Source organism: Mobula birostris, chromosome 3 (assembly GCF_030028105.1).
Source record: "Mobula birostris isolate sMobBir1 chromosome 3, sMobBir1.hap1, whole genome shotgun sequence".
Taxonomy (NCBI): Eukaryota; Metazoa; Chordata; class Chondrichthyes; order Myliobatiformes; family Myliobatidae; genus Mobula; species Mobula birostris.
The window spans coordinates 151,861,007-151,878,908 of record NC_092372.1 but is presented as its reverse complement, the minus strand read 5'-3'; the positions used below and the strand labels follow the sequence as shown (position 1 = coordinate 151,878,908).

The 17,902-nt window shown below is 40.0% G+C and overlaps 1 protein-coding gene across 1 annotated transcript in view; it reads right to left on the bottom strand.

The window, feature by feature from the left end:
* The window catches only part of nfx1 (nuclear transcription factor, X-box binding 1), a 97,798-nt gene that overhangs the window by 26,953 nt on the left and 52,943 nt on the right, over nucleotides 1-17,902 (bottom strand). Inside the window, exons 10-15 of the mRNA XM_072253459.1 lie at nucleotides 14,496-14,593; nucleotides 12,893-12,923; nucleotides 11,410-11,489; nucleotides 10,429-10,537; nucleotides 8,153-8,272; nucleotides 6,626-6,705 (exon numbers count right to left, since the gene is read on the bottom strand). Of these exons, the coding sequence (XP_072109560.1) occupies nucleotides 6,626-6,705; nucleotides 8,153-8,272; nucleotides 10,429-10,537; nucleotides 11,410-11,489; nucleotides 12,893-12,923; nucleotides 14,496-14,593 (518 nt within the window). The remainder of the gene's footprint in view (nucleotides 1-6,625; nucleotides 6,706-8,152; nucleotides 8,273-10,428; nucleotides 10,538-11,409; nucleotides 11,490-12,892; nucleotides 12,924-14,495; nucleotides 14,594-17,902) is intronic.

The window sequence follows — 17,902 nt, the reverse complement described above, 5'->3', positions numbered from 1 at the left end:
TTACTGGGACTCTCTGAACTGCCACTTTATGACTGTGCTTGAGTAAGATTTGTTAAGAACGGGTTCTATGTTTGACTGTAAGGGAGCTATAGATACATAACATTGTTAACTTCGGTTTAAGAAAGTAATTTATTTAATTTTTATTTTTTTGAGTAGATGTAAATAAATAAAGTGGTTTTAATATTAAAACCCGACTCGATTTGTCATCTCTTGCTGTTGGTAAGTTACGAAGTCGTAATATCACCCACGTATCCTCCATTCCACTTGCATCTGAGCTCACCCCATCCTCCCGCCACCTAACAGTGATAGAGTTCCTCTTGTCCTTACCTACCACCTCATGAACCTCTGCATCCAACACATAACCCGCCACAACTTCTACCACCTTCGAAGCAATCCTTCACCCCATCCCCCACCTTCGCTTTCTGCAAAGATCCTGCCTCCGAGATTCCCTTGTCCATTCATTCCTCCCCACTAATCCCTCCCGGCACTTATCCCTGTAAGCAGCCAAAGTGTTACACCTGCCTATTTACTTCTTCCCCCGCCTCCATTTAGGGCTCCAAGTAGGTGAGGAAACACTTCATCTATGCATCTGCTGGGGTCATCTATTGTGACCAGTACTCTCAATGCAGCCTCCTCTCCATTGGTGAGACTCATCATAAACTGGGGGACTGCTTCACCGAGCACCCCCGGAGCGGAAAACTATGTCAAAAGTGGAACTTCCCAGTGGTCAAACATTTTAATTCCCATTCCCATTCCAATATGTCGGTCCATTGCCTCCTCTTGTGCTAAGATGAAGTCAATAGCAGGGTGGGGGAGCATTACTTTACATTCCATCTGGATAGCTTCAAACCTCATGGCATGAATATCGCTTTCTCCTTCTGGTTAAAAAAAATCCCTCCCACTCCCTTCTTCTATTCCCCACTCTCACCCCTTACCTCTTCTCACCTGTCTATTACTTTCCCAGGGTTCCCTCCTCTTTCCCTTTCTCCTATGGTCTACCCTCCTCTCCTATCTGATTCCTTTCTCCCCAGCCCTTTACCTTTCCTACCCACCCAGCTTCACCTATCACCTTCTAGCTATTCTCTTTCCCCGCCCCCACCTTTTTATTCTAGCATCTTCTCCCTTCCTTTTCAGTCCTGAAGAAAAGTCTCAGCCCAAAATGTCAACTGTTTATTTATTTCCATAGATGCTGCCTGACCTGCTGAGTTCCTCCAGCATTTTGTGTGTGTGTTGCTCCAGGTTTCCAGCATCTGCAGAATCTCTTGTGATGTTCATCAATGCTTTGACATGAATCTGGGAGAAATATACTACCGTGTCTGCAGATGACACAAAGATAGCTGGTGATATGGCTTCTTCCCATTTCCTTTCCAGTCGTGATGAATGGTCTCAGCCCAAAACGTTGACTGTTTATTCATTTCCATAAATGTTGCCTCACTTGCTGAGTTCCTCCAGCATTTTGTGTGTGTTACTCTGGTGATGATGTGGATAGTGAGGAAAGCCAAGGCAGTAAAAAGATACAGATGTTAGGTAGAGCGATGGCAGGCAAATGTCACCCTATTGTGTGCAAATTGATGCATTCTGGTAAAACAAAGAACTTTAGGATATGTACAGTAATTTGTAGGACACTAAGGAATATTGATGAACAGATGAACGGATTGAAGTCCACAGTTCCCTGAAAATGGCAACACAGGTAGCTATGCACAGGTGAAGAATGCATATGGCATGCTCCAATGGATGGCCAATAGGATCCCACCACCAAGCACATCTTTCCCTCTCCTCTGCTTTCTGTAGGGATCGCTCCCTACACAACTCTCTTGCCCATTCGTCCCTCCCCACTGATCTCCCTCCTGGCACTTGTCCTTCCAAGCAGAACAAGTGCTACACCACACCTGGCTCTACACCTCTTCCCGCACTACCATTCGAGGCCCCAACAGGTGAGGCGACATTTCACCCGCAAGTCTGTTGGGGTCATCAACAGTATCCGGTGCTCCTGGTGTGGCCTCCTGTATTACGGTGAAACCTGACGTAGGTTAGGAGACCACTTCACTGAGCACCTATGCTCCATCCAACAGGAAAAGCAGGATCTCCCAGTGGCCACCCATTTTAATTCTACTACCCATTCCGAAAGTCAGTCCATGGCCTCTTCTACTACTGTGACGAGGCCACACTCAGGTTAGAGGAGCAATATCTTATATTCCATCGAGGTAGCCTCCAACCTGATGGCATGAACATCAATTTCTTGAACTTGCAGTAATGGCACCCCCTTCACCATTCCATTTTCCTCTCTCACCTTCTCTCTTTACCTGCCCATCAACCCCCCTGGTGCCCCTTCCCCTTCTTCCATAGCCTTCTGTCCTCTCCTATCAGATTCCCCCTTCTCCAGCCCTTTATCTCTTTCACCAATCGACTTCCCAGTTCTTTACTTCCCCTGATTTCACCTATCACCTACTGTCTTGTAATTCCTCTAATCCTCCCCCAGCTTCTTACTCTTTTTTTCTCCAGTCCTGATGATGGGTCAGCCCGAAATGTCAACTGTTTACTTTTCCATAGATACTGCCAGGCCTGCTGAGTTCCACCAGCATTTCTTGCATGTTGCTTAGATTTCTAGCATCTGCAGGTCTTCTCTTGTTTGTGAATCAATATTATAACAACATTTAGATAGGCACTTGAATAGGCAAGGCATAGAAGGATATGGGCCCAATGGAGTCATATGGCATTTTCAAAGATGGTTATGGTGGGCTGAAGGGCCCATTTTTTATAGTGTGACTCTATGACTATGACTTCTGGACCCACAAAACACAAGAAAATATATGGGGTTTATACAATTTATTTTAATAATTTACTTGCTTAAATTTAGTGAACCCTGTGGGGTTTAATCCTATTAAAGCAGAACCCCAGTCTCTTTGAGCTAAAGGCAATCAACTCTACTAACCTTCTTGATTATTCTTTTTTTATTTCCCTCCATTAGGATTTAATGACATATACTTGGACATGTGTATCGTTTTACACAGAACATAGAACAGTACAGGCCCTTTGGCCCACAATGTTCTGCCGACCCTTAAACCCTGCCTCCCATATAACCCCCCACCTTAAATTCCTCCATATACCTGTCTAGTAGTCTCTTAAATTTCACTAGTGTATCTGCCTCCACCACTGACTCAGGCAGTGCATTCCACGCACCAACCACTCTCTGAGTAAAAACCTTTCTCTAATATCCCCCTTGAACTTCCCACCCCTTACCTTAAAGCCCATGTCCTCTTGTATTGAGCAGTGGTGCCCTGGGGAAGAGGCGCTGGCTACCACTCTATCTATTCCTCTTAATATCTTGTATATCTCTATCATGTCTCCTCTCATCCTCCTTCTCTCCAGACAGTAAAGCCCTCGCTCCCTTAACCTCTGATCATAATCCATACTCTCTAAACCAGGCAGCATCCTGGTAAATCTCCTCTGTACCCTTTCCAATGCTTCCACATCCTTCATATAGTGAGGTGACCAGAACTGGACACAGTACTCCAAGTGTGGCCTAACCAGAGTTTTGTAGAGCTGCACCATTACCCCGCAACTCTTAAACTCTATCCCTTGACTTATGAAAGCTAACACTCCATAAGCTTTCTTAACTACCCTATCTACCTGTGAGGCAACTTTCAGGGATCTGTGGACATGTACCCCCAGATCCCTCTGCTCCTCCACACTTCCAAATATCATACCATTTATTTTGTACTCTGCCTTGCAGTTTGTCCTTCCAAAGTGTACCACCTCACACTTCTCCAGGTTGAACTCCATCTGCCACTTCTCAGCCCACTTTTGCATCTTATCAATGTCTCTTTGCAATCTTCGACAATCCTCTACACTATCCACACCACCACCAACCTTTGTGTTGTCTGCAAACTTGCCAACCCACCCTTCTACCCCCCACATCCAGGTCGTCAATAAAAATCACGCTAAGTAGAGGTCCCAGAACTGATCCTTGTGGGACACCACTAGTCACAATCCTCCAATCCGAATGTATTCCCTCCACCACCACCCTCTGCCTTCTGCCGACAAGCCAATTCTGAATCCACCTGGCCAAACTTCCCTGGATCCCATGCCTTCTGACTTTCTGAATAAACCTGCCATGTGGAACCTTGTCAAATTTTGTTTCTCTACACCTCCTAATCTTTCCATTAAGGAAATATTTTGACTTGTAGTTCTTGTATAGGAAGTAGATAGCATCACACTTCTACATATTTAATTTCATTTGTCTAAATTTCCCCCAATCACTTAAGTTGTTCTAATCCCTTTGTAAGCTGTTATCCCATTTACACAATTTACTGCATGCCACTTGTTGCCATATACATTACTCTTTAATCTAGATCACTAACGTACATTTGATGAAACAATCAGGCCTTGGTTGAGATCCGAGGGGAGTACAACTTGTCACAATCTGCCATTAAGAGTTGATTCCTTTCATCCTTTACCTCTGTTTACTTCTTTCCAAACCAATTATCAACCCGTGGCCCCTGATGGTCATTACATTAACCAGTTGCCTGTACTTTTAATTTACCTATAACAATCACTTTTACAAAAGTTCAATATCCTTGGAGACATTCCTTATAAATTCAAACTAAAAACAGGATGTTGGAGGAACTCAGCAGGTCAAACAGCATTTGGGGAGTCAATATGTGCAAGCTGATAATTTATGTTGAGACTGCATCAGGGCTGAGAGGGAAGATTGCAAGTATAAGGCTATATGAGTGCAGGTGGGATAAAACCTGGTGATAGGTGGAACCAGATGAGGAGGGGTTGATGGGCAGATGAAGCCAGGACTGGTGGGGTGGGGGGAGGGAGCTGGGTTGAACAGAGGATGGTAGGTGATGCTGCCTGATCTATTCTTCCAGCATCTGGAGTATCTTTCATCTTTAGAAATTCAATCAATGTCCAGCACATTAGTGACATTCTTAAAACTAGTCATCATTTATCACAAATTTAAGATGAAATTAAAAAGAAAGCTAGACTAACACAGCAGATTAGAAAGTAGCTATTGAGAGAGAAAGTTAATATTTCAAGCTGATGAGCTTTCAAACTTAAATATGAACTTTCTCTATAGATACTACCTGAACTATTGACTATTTCCAGCAATTTATGTTTCATTTAAGTTTTCCAGCCTCCACAGTTATTTTCTTTTTTGGCTTCTGAACAAATTCAGACCAATTTGAAGCTTTCAGGTATTGGTCAGCCCACATTTGGAGCATAGTGAACAGCTTTGGGCTGCTTAAGAAAAGATGTGCTGGTATTGGAGAGGATCCAGAGGAGGTTTACCAGAATGATCCCAGGAATGAAAGGATTAACATGTGAGATGTGTTTTTAATGGCTCTGGGCCTGTACTTGCTGCAGTTTGGAAGAACAGGGCGGGGGGGAGGGGTTGTGTGGTGGGTCTCACTGAAACCTACCAAATATTGAAAGGCCTTGATAGAGTGGACAAGAAGAAGATGTTTTCAATCGTGGAAGAGTCTTGGAGCAAAAGGTACAACTTCAGAATACAAAATGAGAACAGAGATGAGAGGATGGTGAATCAGTGGAATTCACTGTCGCAGACAACTGTGGGGACTAAGTCATTGGGTATATTTAAAGTAGCGGTTGATCGGTTCTTGTTTGTAAGGGCATCAAAGGTTACAGGGAAAATGGCAGTAGAATGGAGTTGAGAGGGAAAATAAATCAGCTGTTTTTAAATGGTGGAGGACTCAATGGTCTGAATGGCCCAATTCTGCTCCTATGTCTTATAATTTCTTATCTGCGCATTCTAGTCACTCTTTCTTCCATGGCAGAAACTATGATTCCATTCAATAATATTGAATTGATAGGACCTGTTTCTCCGTTTCTTAAATCATGGAATAATATTTGTAATTTCCTATGTAATACATACAAATTCTGACTCTTGAGCACAGCCAGGAGTCCACTATGAATATCAAGTACTCAGTTATACTAAACCCATGTTTTACTCTGCCTATAGATACCTTAAGATCCCCAAGATTCTACCCCTCATCTATACACTATGAGCAATTTACAGTAGCCAATTAATCCACCAAGTCACAGTCCATTGGGGCATGGAAAGAAGTCGGAGCACAGACATAGTAACAGGGAGAATATGCAGACTTAACACAGACAATACTAGAGGTCAGAAAAAAACCTGGATCTTTGTAACCCTTGAGTTAGTACCACAAAGGTTTCAGTTTAATATTTCTTGTACAAGACCCTTTTCGAAATAAATATTTTGTTATACTTCAATCTATTAGTTTTCCAATTTTCTTTACATCCATGTAAAGTTCATTGCTACTATCAGGGAGGAGGCAAGGGACATAGTCGACAAATCAGAAATAGCTTCTTGCCCTCTGCCGTCATATAATTACTGTAATTTACAGTTATGTATTGCAATGAATTACTGCCACATAACAAGAAATTTCATGACACAGGCCATTGATATTCAGCCTGACTGATTCCGAAGTTACCAGGCACTAATCGTTGAGCAGGAGTCACCAAAGCTACAGTCACACAAGAAATGGGTATTCAGCAGATTTCTTCCAAATGCCTGGTATGTCTTGAAGTTTCAAATCTTATAACAAATCACGCTTTCTTTAGATGCACTTACCTCATGTTTCCCCATACACCATTTTTGAGTGAGATAGGTACAAGGTGGACATTTCTCTTCACTGTGGCAATTGTGGAACACTGCCAAATGCAAAAAGGAAATGTACATGTAGGAGTCTAAAGTGTTTTGCACTGTAAAAGACATTTCACAATCTAAATTAAAAGCATGTGAATTTACTAAAGTAAGCTTACAATGGTAGAAAAAAATCATGAAAATATTACACTTAACATTTAATTTACAAGATCTTAAGATATAGGAGCAGAATTAGGCCAGATGGCCCATCTAGTCATTTACACCATTCAATTATGGTTGATTTATTTTTTCAACACCATTCTTCTGCCTTCCACCTCTAACTCTTAACTCACATGCCTATCTAGAAACTGTCAATCCCTGCTTGAAATAGAAAATGTAGCCTTCTCCTGGAAGCAGGCTGCGTACATCTGTACTTGCTCCCACTTGCTTGTTGGCCAGATGACATATTTTGCAGTGTATCCCCCACAGTGTCGAGTTTTATCTTTCAGAAACATTCCTTTACCCTCCTGCAGCATTAACAACCTTCTTTTGTTTCCTTTTCAGTCCTGACAAAGGTTTCTTGTCCTGAAAAATTAACTCTTTCTTTCCCACAGATGTGGCCTGATCTACGAAGAATTTCCAGCATTGTCTGTTTTTATTTTAGATTTCCAACATCTGACATTTTTTTATGACTTCCCCCTACTTAGGACTTAACTCCATCAGATAACGAGTTTTCTGCACCTACACCAACACTTGTTCATAACTCAATTTTACTGTTCCACATATAGTTTCTCATCTTCCTCTCAATCCTCTGTAGCACTCTTCAGAGCGAATCTAACCTTATCAATTACAACCTCAGCTTTTTAAGATACCATGTGCTGCCACCCAATTCTGGTGTTAACCTTTCCCTGCTTAAATCACTTAAACTTCATTTCTAATCTTCAGTAAAATAAGCATGAATTTGAATGCTGTTTCTGACCACTGTTCTGAGAAAATAACTATAATGCTTCATTAACTTTTCAGTCTTTAGCCCCATCAATGGATTCATCCTCCAACATTCATTCTCTACGCTACCTTCTTTTGGTTTAAGGCTTAACAGCCCAAATACACCAGCATTTCTCCAAGCTGTTTTTCACAGGCTCTTCATCCACTGTATTAAGGATACTGCATTTGTGTCCTTATTTTCCTTGGAATGAACATAACGTGCTTTTCAATGGAACCCCACAACATACCAAACACAAACTTTAACTCTGATCTCCATCATCCCTTGGTAGGTCCTGATTTTTGTTAACCTCCCTGCCTCAGTGTTCCTCATTTATAAACTTTTTCACAATTCTGCACTACCTTCTCAAATCTCATGTTCCCGCCCCTATCCTCCCAATTCATGCTTATTTTACATTCACAATGTTCCTTACACCTTTATATATTTTTCAATTGTACATTGTGCTAACTGTTACACTGACAATAACAAAATGTTAGTAAGTTAATGGACAGCTTGAAGTTATTCTTCCTTACCAGGATGATCACAGTCGTGTTCTCTGGTGCAGGGGTTTTTACACTCAGGAGGTCTGGTGCCACATGGTACTGGAGGGTAGATTACTGATGCTCCACAATGACATGTCAGTTCATCAAAACCTAAATAGAAAATATTCAAATAACTGTGGAAGAGGTACCTGACAAAAGCTTGCAATGTCAAAAGGTGGAATCATACACAGTTTAGACATAAAAGAGTAAACATGTCTGATGAAAATGACAGCTGGGTAAGGAAATAAAAAATTCCCAACAGATTTTTTAAAAATATGAGCAACTTGCTGTAGGATTTCCTACCAGCAGAGACAGCATGAAACTATTTAACGTTTAACCACCGAATTGCTCATCCACTTGAGCACAAGCAAATTACAGAACAGCTTGGGGGGTGGGGGGGGGGGGTAATGTGGATATTCCAGGTGAGTGGCATGCAGTGGATTTTGAAAACATCTTACCAAGATACTCTAGGTATAGTGGATTCCAGTTAATTGGCCCATTGGTTAATTTAGGCAGCTGCTTATTTGGGACAATTAAAGAACAAAAACTAATCAAGAAAATATCCAGGATTCCTTTTGTTTATCTGGGATGATGTGCCATTTAATTGGGACAGGAGACTATTGAACAGTTTCTAACTAGCATAGGTCAAGTGCATTTGTGAGGCCTCTAGACACCATACAGTGCTGAAAGCAGAGAGTTTTAAAAACAGCGTCAGTTGTGTGCTTGTATTACATTATCCATTTGGGCCAACTAACACTGATAACTTTCCTTTTTATTTTGACTTTAAAAATTAGGACTCCTGTCAAGATGTCACAAAAAGATCTGACATTAGCCAAAAAAAATACCCTGGATGTCTGCGCTGATTTTGCTAATTTACAGTAAATCAAAAGGACACGACAGCATACACTGGATGAATTATTCCATTGACAACTATTATGAACTAATACAGTTTTATAGTACTGTAAGTGTTCTGAATTTGTTCTGTATTTCATTTCAAATACATGATTCATTATTCAATTAAACAGTAGCTTGACATTTTTATATCTTTTTAACTATTTCTATGAAACTTCAGCTAATTCGACAGCTCCTTAAATGGGCCAAAATGAACTGGTCCTGATTTGTCCCAATGAACCAGAGCCCACTACAGTATTCCTGGTCACAAAAAATAATTTTGTAGAATTTCCCCAAAGACGTTAATAGGCTTATCAAGCAAATGGCATTTTGGACTTCATTATAAAATCACTTAAGAGAGTGGTTGCGTCTTGAACTAGTTTATTTAGAGCCCTGGTGAGACGACATCTGGATTGTTGGTTTGGTCTGGTTCCTCCACTTAAGGATCTACTTGTGATAAATGGAGTACAGTGACGTTCACCGGATTGATTCCTAAAATGGCAGGTTTGTAGTACAAAGAGAGACCATGCTGCCTTAAGTTTAGAAGAACAAGAGGTGAACTCATTATAATACGACAAGCATTTCTATATTTGACAGTGTGGAGGTAAAGCTGATAGCTCACTTGGTTGGATCTCCAGAATCTGATGTTACAGTCTCAAAATAAGGAATCAAATTATGCAGGGAAAGAAATTTCTTTTGCTAGTGATTGGAAAGTCTTAGGAACTCTCTACTTAGGAGACTAGGAGGTCACTCAGTAACATAGGTCAACAGACTGTTAGACAACAGGGAATCATGTATAGTGGGGCTAAGATCAAGGAGTGCTCCAAGGAACCAAGAGTCTATACCCATTATACACGTTATGTTTTCTTATACAAGGCTTCACTTCAGCTGTAGACTTCAGTTTATCCTAAGCATTAGCTGACTTATTTAGTATTATAACCAACCTGAAAAATAGTTGGCCTTGTTTACTCTTAAGAATATTAAGACTTCTACCTCATCAGACAAAGCAACCCAAGGAATATGCCTCTTGATTGATAAGTATTCTTAATTTTACAGTGCAATAGTTTTAAAAACTTACTGAGCAAACAGCAAGTAATTACAAAGATCACAAGACCTCCTGAAGAATTCAGACATTTGTTTAGCAAATTGTGTAAAATTAGACGAGTTTTCACAATGGATAATCTGGTCCCAGTGATCTCAATGCAACTTGATACCTAAAGCAGGCAGATACTGTAAAGATGCAATTACTTACTTGGGATAGGCATCTGATTTCTTTGCAGTGCAAGGTCAACTTAAGTATTAACCTAATATATTATTATATGGCTCATGGATGCCAAGGGTATTAATGAAACAATCATTTATGACATGCTACATACTGCTTTGCCAGCAATTCTGACAGTTTCCACGATGACAAGGCTCCTCACACTTATGCTGTCCACAGTTAAGCTTGCGCCCACAAAGAAGAAGGCACTTGTGTTCGGTGTCCTTGGAAAAAAATGAGAATGAAATGAATTATATTACAAATGGCACCACAATTTCTAAACTATTCCAAATATAGAATCTGAAGAATTCAAAGTGATTCAATGGAAACATGCAGGTGTGTTTTAATATTCTTTGAAGTAGAAAGAGAACAAAATGTAGGAAGCATTGTAGAGATGTAAGAACAGAAAAGGCAGGCAGAGTGAAATAAACTCCGATAAACCAGTCCAGGAGGAATGAAGGGCACATTTAGTAAAGGTAATTGCATGATGGGAAACCAGTGGGGTTCGCATGTCCATCTTTGCCATAAGAGGCAAACAGTTCTAAATTAAAATGTGGCCTTAAGTATTTTATTATCAGTCAGTGAGTCTTCCACATGTAATTCACAATTCTATTTTAGGAATCATGTAGTATTTTACCATTGTGATAAATAAAATCATGGAGCGATGCAAAATATGTTAGATGCAGCAATGAGTAGGCAGTATTTGGTGGTCATATCATACTCCTGAGCTGAAAGAGTTGAATACCACATAAAAAAATCATTCATGTTTTTATTTAAGTACTGTGGAATAAATGAGTCGCCACAGCTTGTCCTACTGTTATTTCCGAAAACTGGTCGAATAGCTCTGTTAACAACATAATAATTCAGATGCATAACACGTGCAATTATGACTGCAATTTTGTCCATTTATAATGGACAAAGGTTCTGACAATTTAATAAATCGCATTTTCTGTCCTTTGATTAAAACTGAAAGATGTATATATATATTATCATAACTTTATTCATCACAATGCATTATTTGTCATTACATTTTACTTCAGTATTAAACAAACAAAACAAGCAATAATGACATCCCCCAGAAGTTCGTTCTACTTACTACACAGCAAATTTCATTGCATTTATGGCGGCCACAAGAACGTTTCTTATTGCAGCGCTTGTCACACAAGAACAGTAGATCTATTAGACAAGAGAATTTATTCTCAAATATAGGGAGGAGATGGTTTACAAGTAGATATGACACAGAAGTGAGAAGACTTAGCACTACACAATGGATAATCTTTCCAGTAATACAATTACACATAGCCAATATAATAGTAAAACATATGCAATAATGTCCAAAAATACCATGTTTTGTAGAGATTAATAGTACGACTTTTGCTAAAATAGAACCAAACCTTCTTTACATCTCTGCAAATATGTATAATTTTGTAATTTTAACAATAACAGGAAATTTTAAATGTCTCGTTATGCAAGATTTCATGAGTGTTTTTGCTATGGATAATTAAAAAAACAACTGTTTCAAGGATGTGCCATTATAGCAACAGTATGGTCAACTTTTCTGAAGTTCAACTAGCTGCATTAATGCTAACGCCACAAATCAGAGCAGTACATCTAGAATGCACTTCAGAAAGACATTAGCTTTCTACCTCAGATTCTCATGGCAAAAACAGCAATTGTAGTTTTCTGTTGACTAGTGTCATCAGCTACAAAACTGGTTAGCATGGATGCCCTTCTAAACTTTAGTAATATTAAAAAGCAATCCCTCAATAACTAACAGATTATATATCATAATAGAAATGCCACGTGTGATGATGGTGTGACTGCAACTTATGTTCCTTTCCATTAGTGTACTTTGGAGCGAGGTGGCAGCACTTGTGGGCTGGTAAGGGTTAAAATGTAAATACATCACAGATTCATATTTAACTGCAGTGCATGGAAGTTTGAAGTACCTTCTTTCAGTTCTCAATAATTAAATACTTAATATTGACTGGATGATGTGAGCAGAACTTTCAAAATCAGTTCTTATGCTACAAGAAAACTTCAGAGGTATGGATTGAATGGGACAAAAGTAATTTGATCACTATGAGCACTTCAAATGAGCAATGTCATGGTGGTTCTGGAGAACACTTGCCTCATCTCAAAACTGGAGTCAAAGTCATGGAGATCTACAGCACGGATACAGACCTGTTGGCTCACCGAATCTGCACTGACCATCAGCCAACCATTTACACTAATTTTCCAATCTCCCCACATTCTCATCAACTCCCCCTATATCCTATCTAATCCCCAAGGCCAATTATCCCATCAGCCCACATACCTTTGGGCTGGGGGAGAAAACCTGAGCATCCATTGCAATCCCTCAGGGAGAAATGCCATAAGGTCCGGACTGAAACTGGGTCTGTGGTGCACAGGGCCAACAACTACAGTAGCTACATTCCTATGCCACTTACAGTATATATGGGTTTGAGGAAGGTCAACTTAAAATATAAATGTTGATTCATTTTAAACAAAACTAAATTTCAAAGATGTATTTATCGAAATGAAAAATAAACATGGAAGAGAGACATCCTAGTACTTACCTTCCTTAGTGATACTGGCACAAGGAACATCCTATGGAGAAGATGACCAATCATTACACAAGCTGAAGTCTTAAAGATGACTCAAAATTATTTCTGATTAAACTAAACAGGCTAGCTGCCAGATCATAAGCAACTAACATTAAGTTTCTTCGACTCAAACCTTAAACCAAATCCAGAACTTAATAGCAAATTTTCATTATAATGGTCAGTAATTTCTTTAACTGGTGGTAATTTAATGCTTTCAGCTTTGGAATATGTACTATCTGACATCTAATACATGCTGCTAATTACAATAATCTTGTGACATGTTACAGCTCAGTTTGAATCTTCACAGATGTTCTGCAGGTCATCCACCGTAATTATAAAAAAACAGTATGATAATTTAACAGTCAATGCCAGAAGTTCATTAGTGTTGCTAATGACAAAAGTAAATTGGACTTGATATTTTACAATGCAAACACAAGGAAATCTGAAGATGCTGGAATTTCAAGCAACACACATATAAAAGTTGCTGGTGAACGCAGCAGGCCAAGCAGCATCTCTAGGAGGAGGTACAGTCAACGTTTCAGGCCGAGACCCTTCGTCAGGACTAACTGAAGGAAGAGCTAATAAGAGATTTGAAAGTGGGAGGGGGAGGGGGAGATTCGAAATGATAGGAGAAGACAGGAGGGGGAGGAATGGAGCCAAGAGCTGGACAGTTGATTAGCAAAAGGGATATGAGAGGATCATGGGTTGGGAGGCCTAGAGAGGACGGGGGAAGCCCAGAGGATGGGCAAGGAGTATAGTGAGAGGGACAGATGGAGAAAAAGGAGAGACAGAAAAATTATATATATATGATTATATATACATAAAACGGATGGGGTATGAGGGGGAGGTGGGACATTAACGGAAGTTAGAGAAGTCGATGTTCATGCCATCAGGTTGGAGGCTACCCAGATGGAATATAAGGTGTTGTTCCTCCAACATGAGCGTGGCTTCATCTTGACAGTAGAGGCGGCCGTGGATAGACATATCAGAATGGGAATGGGACGTGGAATTAAAATATGTGGCCACTGGGCGATCTTGCTTTCTCTGGCAGACAGCGCGTAGGTGTTCAGCGAAACGGTCTCCCAGTCTGCGTCAGGTCTCGCCAACATATAGAAGGCCACATCAGGAGCATCGGATGCAGTATATCACCCCAGCCGACTCACAGGGGAAGTGGCGCCTCACCTGGAAGGACTGTCTGGAGCCCTGAATGATAGTGAGGGAGGAGGTGTAAGGGCATGTGTAGCACTTGTTTCGCTTACAAGGATAAGTTCCGGTAGGGAGATCGGTGGGGAGGGATGGGGGGGATGAATGGACAAGGGAGTCGCGTAGGGAGCAATCCCAGCAGAATTAGTCCTTACCCTTAATAATTTCTCCTTTGGCTCCTCCCACTTCCTCCAAACTAAAGGTGTAGCCATGGGCATCCGTATGGGTACCAGCGATGCCTGCCTTTTTGTTGGCTTTGTAGAACAATCCATGTTCCAAACCTATACGGGTATCTGTCCCCCACTTTTCCTTCGCTACATCGACGACTGCATTGGCGCTGCTTCCTATTTTACAAATCTATTTTTTCACTTACCTTTTTCTTAAATCCACACCGACAACTAATTGTTGAAGTTCCATTGCATGATCCACATTCACCTTCATGGCACAGATTGCTACAAGTATGAATGTAATCTAAATTTCAAAAAAAAAAACAACACAGTATTGATTCTGAACTCATTTTCTACTCTAGCAGTTACACAATCACGAGTAACACAGAAAGGAATCCACTAAACAGACCACTGAAGGAAGTGGTAGCTGTGAAACAATACATTCAAGGTTTAAAAAAAAGGATGATGGATGCTTTCTGATCTCCCGAAGTGAACCTTTAGACTTCAATATGACACACTGCACATGGCTGATGCATTGTATCGAAATTAAAAGGAAAATTAATCTCAGAGCTCAGTCACCAAGCCATAAACTCCTTATAGCTGTTTGTCTTGTCTAGAAGCAGAATTTTGTAGAGTTACTTATTTGCAGATATGCCACAAAAAGGTGTTGGTGCAAGACTCTTAATGGAATGCATCAGTTTCCAATTTGATCACATTTACTTTGGTGACCACTTCTTCTAAAAAGCATTTGAAATACCTTGTTGTGGCAGATTGCTTCCCTTTGGAAGTCCACATTTGGCTGTCCCATTTTTCTTACCCTCTGGCATCCAAAAAAAATAGCTGGTTTGTTTAAGTATTATATGGTAAAAGTTTCTACATCAGATTCCAAACCCCAAATGTGATTAAAACATTTGGAAACTAAATCATTCCATGTTTGGCAACAGATCATGTACTATCACAGACAATCCATAGCTTTTAACTATTTCCAGACTATTTTGATAGATTATGACAATATTTATCATAATACAATTTCCACTGAACATTCCACTACCAAATGCTATGTAGAACAGCAGTACATCATAGATAAAGAAAGAAAAAGTTAATTGTTCTGGTTAATGATCTTACACTAAGTGAAGGGTAATTAGTCTGAAACACTAATTTTGCTTTCCTCTTAATAGTAGGTGCCTGCCCTGCCAAGTACTTGCAGTATTTTGCTTAGTTCTCATTTCAGATTTCTAGCATCTGCACTTTTTAAAATATACATTTCATTACAGTAAACTCTCATTTATCCAGTACTTGCATAAGAATTGCAGATGTACAAGTGCCAGATATTTTAAGAATATTAAGAATTTTATAAAATTACCTGGACTATAAATTTGAATTTGAACCAAATGAAGTCTCATTAGAAAATCTAGAACACAATGAATTGCTCTGCCCTTTTGATATTTAGAATCAAACAATTTTAGTTTAAATGGTAACCAAGCCCAGGTGTAGCTCTGTATACAAGTCTATTTATAGCTTACAGAAGATCTTGTTTTTTTCCCCCAGTGAACTTTATTTCAAGTGTTATGCCAAATAAGGCTTTTAAGACATTTATGAATAAGGGCAGGGCAATTTTAGATGGAATTGCACTCCAAGATTTCGCACCTCATGTAATGGTGATAGCAGTCATTTACTTTACACTAATAAGACCATGAGGCATTGGAGCAGAATTAGGCTATTTGGCCCATCGAGTCTGCTCTGCCATTCAATCACGACTGATCCTTCTTCTCCTTCCTCAGCCCCACTCTCTGGCTTTCTCCCTGTAACCTTTCATGCCATGTCCTATCAAGAATCTATCAAGCTCTGCCTTAAATACACCCAACGAGCTGCCTGTGGTAACAAGTTCCACAAATTTACCACCCTCTGGCTAAAGAAATTTCTCCACATCTGTGTTTTAAATGGATGTCCCTCTATCCTGAGGCTATGCCCTCTTGTCTGAGACTCCAACATCCTTTCCACATCTACTCTGTCTAGGCTTTCCAACGTTCAAAAGGTTTCAATGACATTCTCCCTCATCCTCTAAATTCCACCAAGTACAGACCTAGAGCTAGCAAACATTCCTTGTATGGTAACCCTTTCATTCCTGGAATCATCCTTATGAACCTCCTCTGGACCCTCTCCAATGCAAGTACATCTTTTCTCAGGTGAGGAGCCCAAAACTATTCACAATACTCAAGATGAGGTCTCATCACTGCCGTATAAAGCCTCAGCATCATATCCCTGCTCTCTTATTCTAGACCTCTTCAAATGAATGCGAATATTACATTTGCCTTCCTCACCACCAACTCTACCTGCAAGTTAACTTTTAGGGTGTTCTGCACAAGGACTCCCAAGTCCCTCTGGATCTCAGACTCCTGGATTTTCTCTCTGTTTAGAAAATAGTCTGCACATTTATTTCTACTACCAAAGTGCATGACCATGCATTTCCCAAAATTGTATTTCATTTGCCACTTTCTTGCCTACCTGTTTCCACAACACTACCTGCCCCCCCACCAATCTTCGTATCATCTGCAAACTTGACAACAAAGCCATCTATTCCATCATCTAAATCATTTATATACAGCACAAAAAGAAGAGGTCCCAACATCGACTCCCACGGAACACCACTAGTCGCTGGCAGCCAACCAGAAAAGGATCCTTTTATTCCTATTCGCTGCTCCTACCAATCAGCCAATGCTCTAACCATGTTAATAACTTTCCTGTAATACCATGGGCCTTTACCTTGGTAAGCAGCCTCATGTGTGGCACCTGTCAAAGGCCTTCTGAAAGTCCAAATATATGACATCCACTGCATCCCCTTTATCTATCCTACGTGTAATCTCCTCAAAGAATTCCAACAGGTTCTTCTGGCAAGATTTTCTCTTAAAGAAACCATGCTAGCTTTGTCCTATCTTCTTCTGCGTCATCAAGTGCTCCATAACCTCCTTAACAATTGACTCCAACATCTTCCCAACCACTGAAGTCAGGCTAACTGGTTTATAATTTCCTTTCTTAAACAGCGGAATAACATTTGCAATTTTCCAGTCCTCTGGCACCTTGTCAGAGTCCAATGATTTTTGGAAGATCATTACTAATGCCTCCATAATCTCTACCACTACCTCCTTCAGGATCCTAGGGTGCAGCTCATCTGGCCTGGGTGACTTCTGTACCTTTAGATATTTCAGCTTTTTGAGCACCTTCTCCTTTGTAATAATAACTGCACTCACTTCTCCTCCTTCACACTCTTCAATATCTGGGACACTACTATTGTCTTTCATAGTGAAGCCTAATGCAAAATACAGTTTAGATTTAAAACATAGAACTGCCGTGAAAAATATTGTTATTTGAAGGGGTGAGAAAATGAGATATTGTTTGGCAATTTATTTAAAAGATTATACATAAAAACTAGTTTGTGTTGTATAACGTTTCTTTTTGAGGGATCTTCATACAAGCAGCATATTCAGGCATCTGGTACTCTCATTCCCAATGGTTGTTGGATGGCTGAGACTATACTATACATATAGCTGTCAATGACTTCATTTTGGAAAATGTAAAAATGAAAACTTTAATTAATAACTTTATTTACAATTAC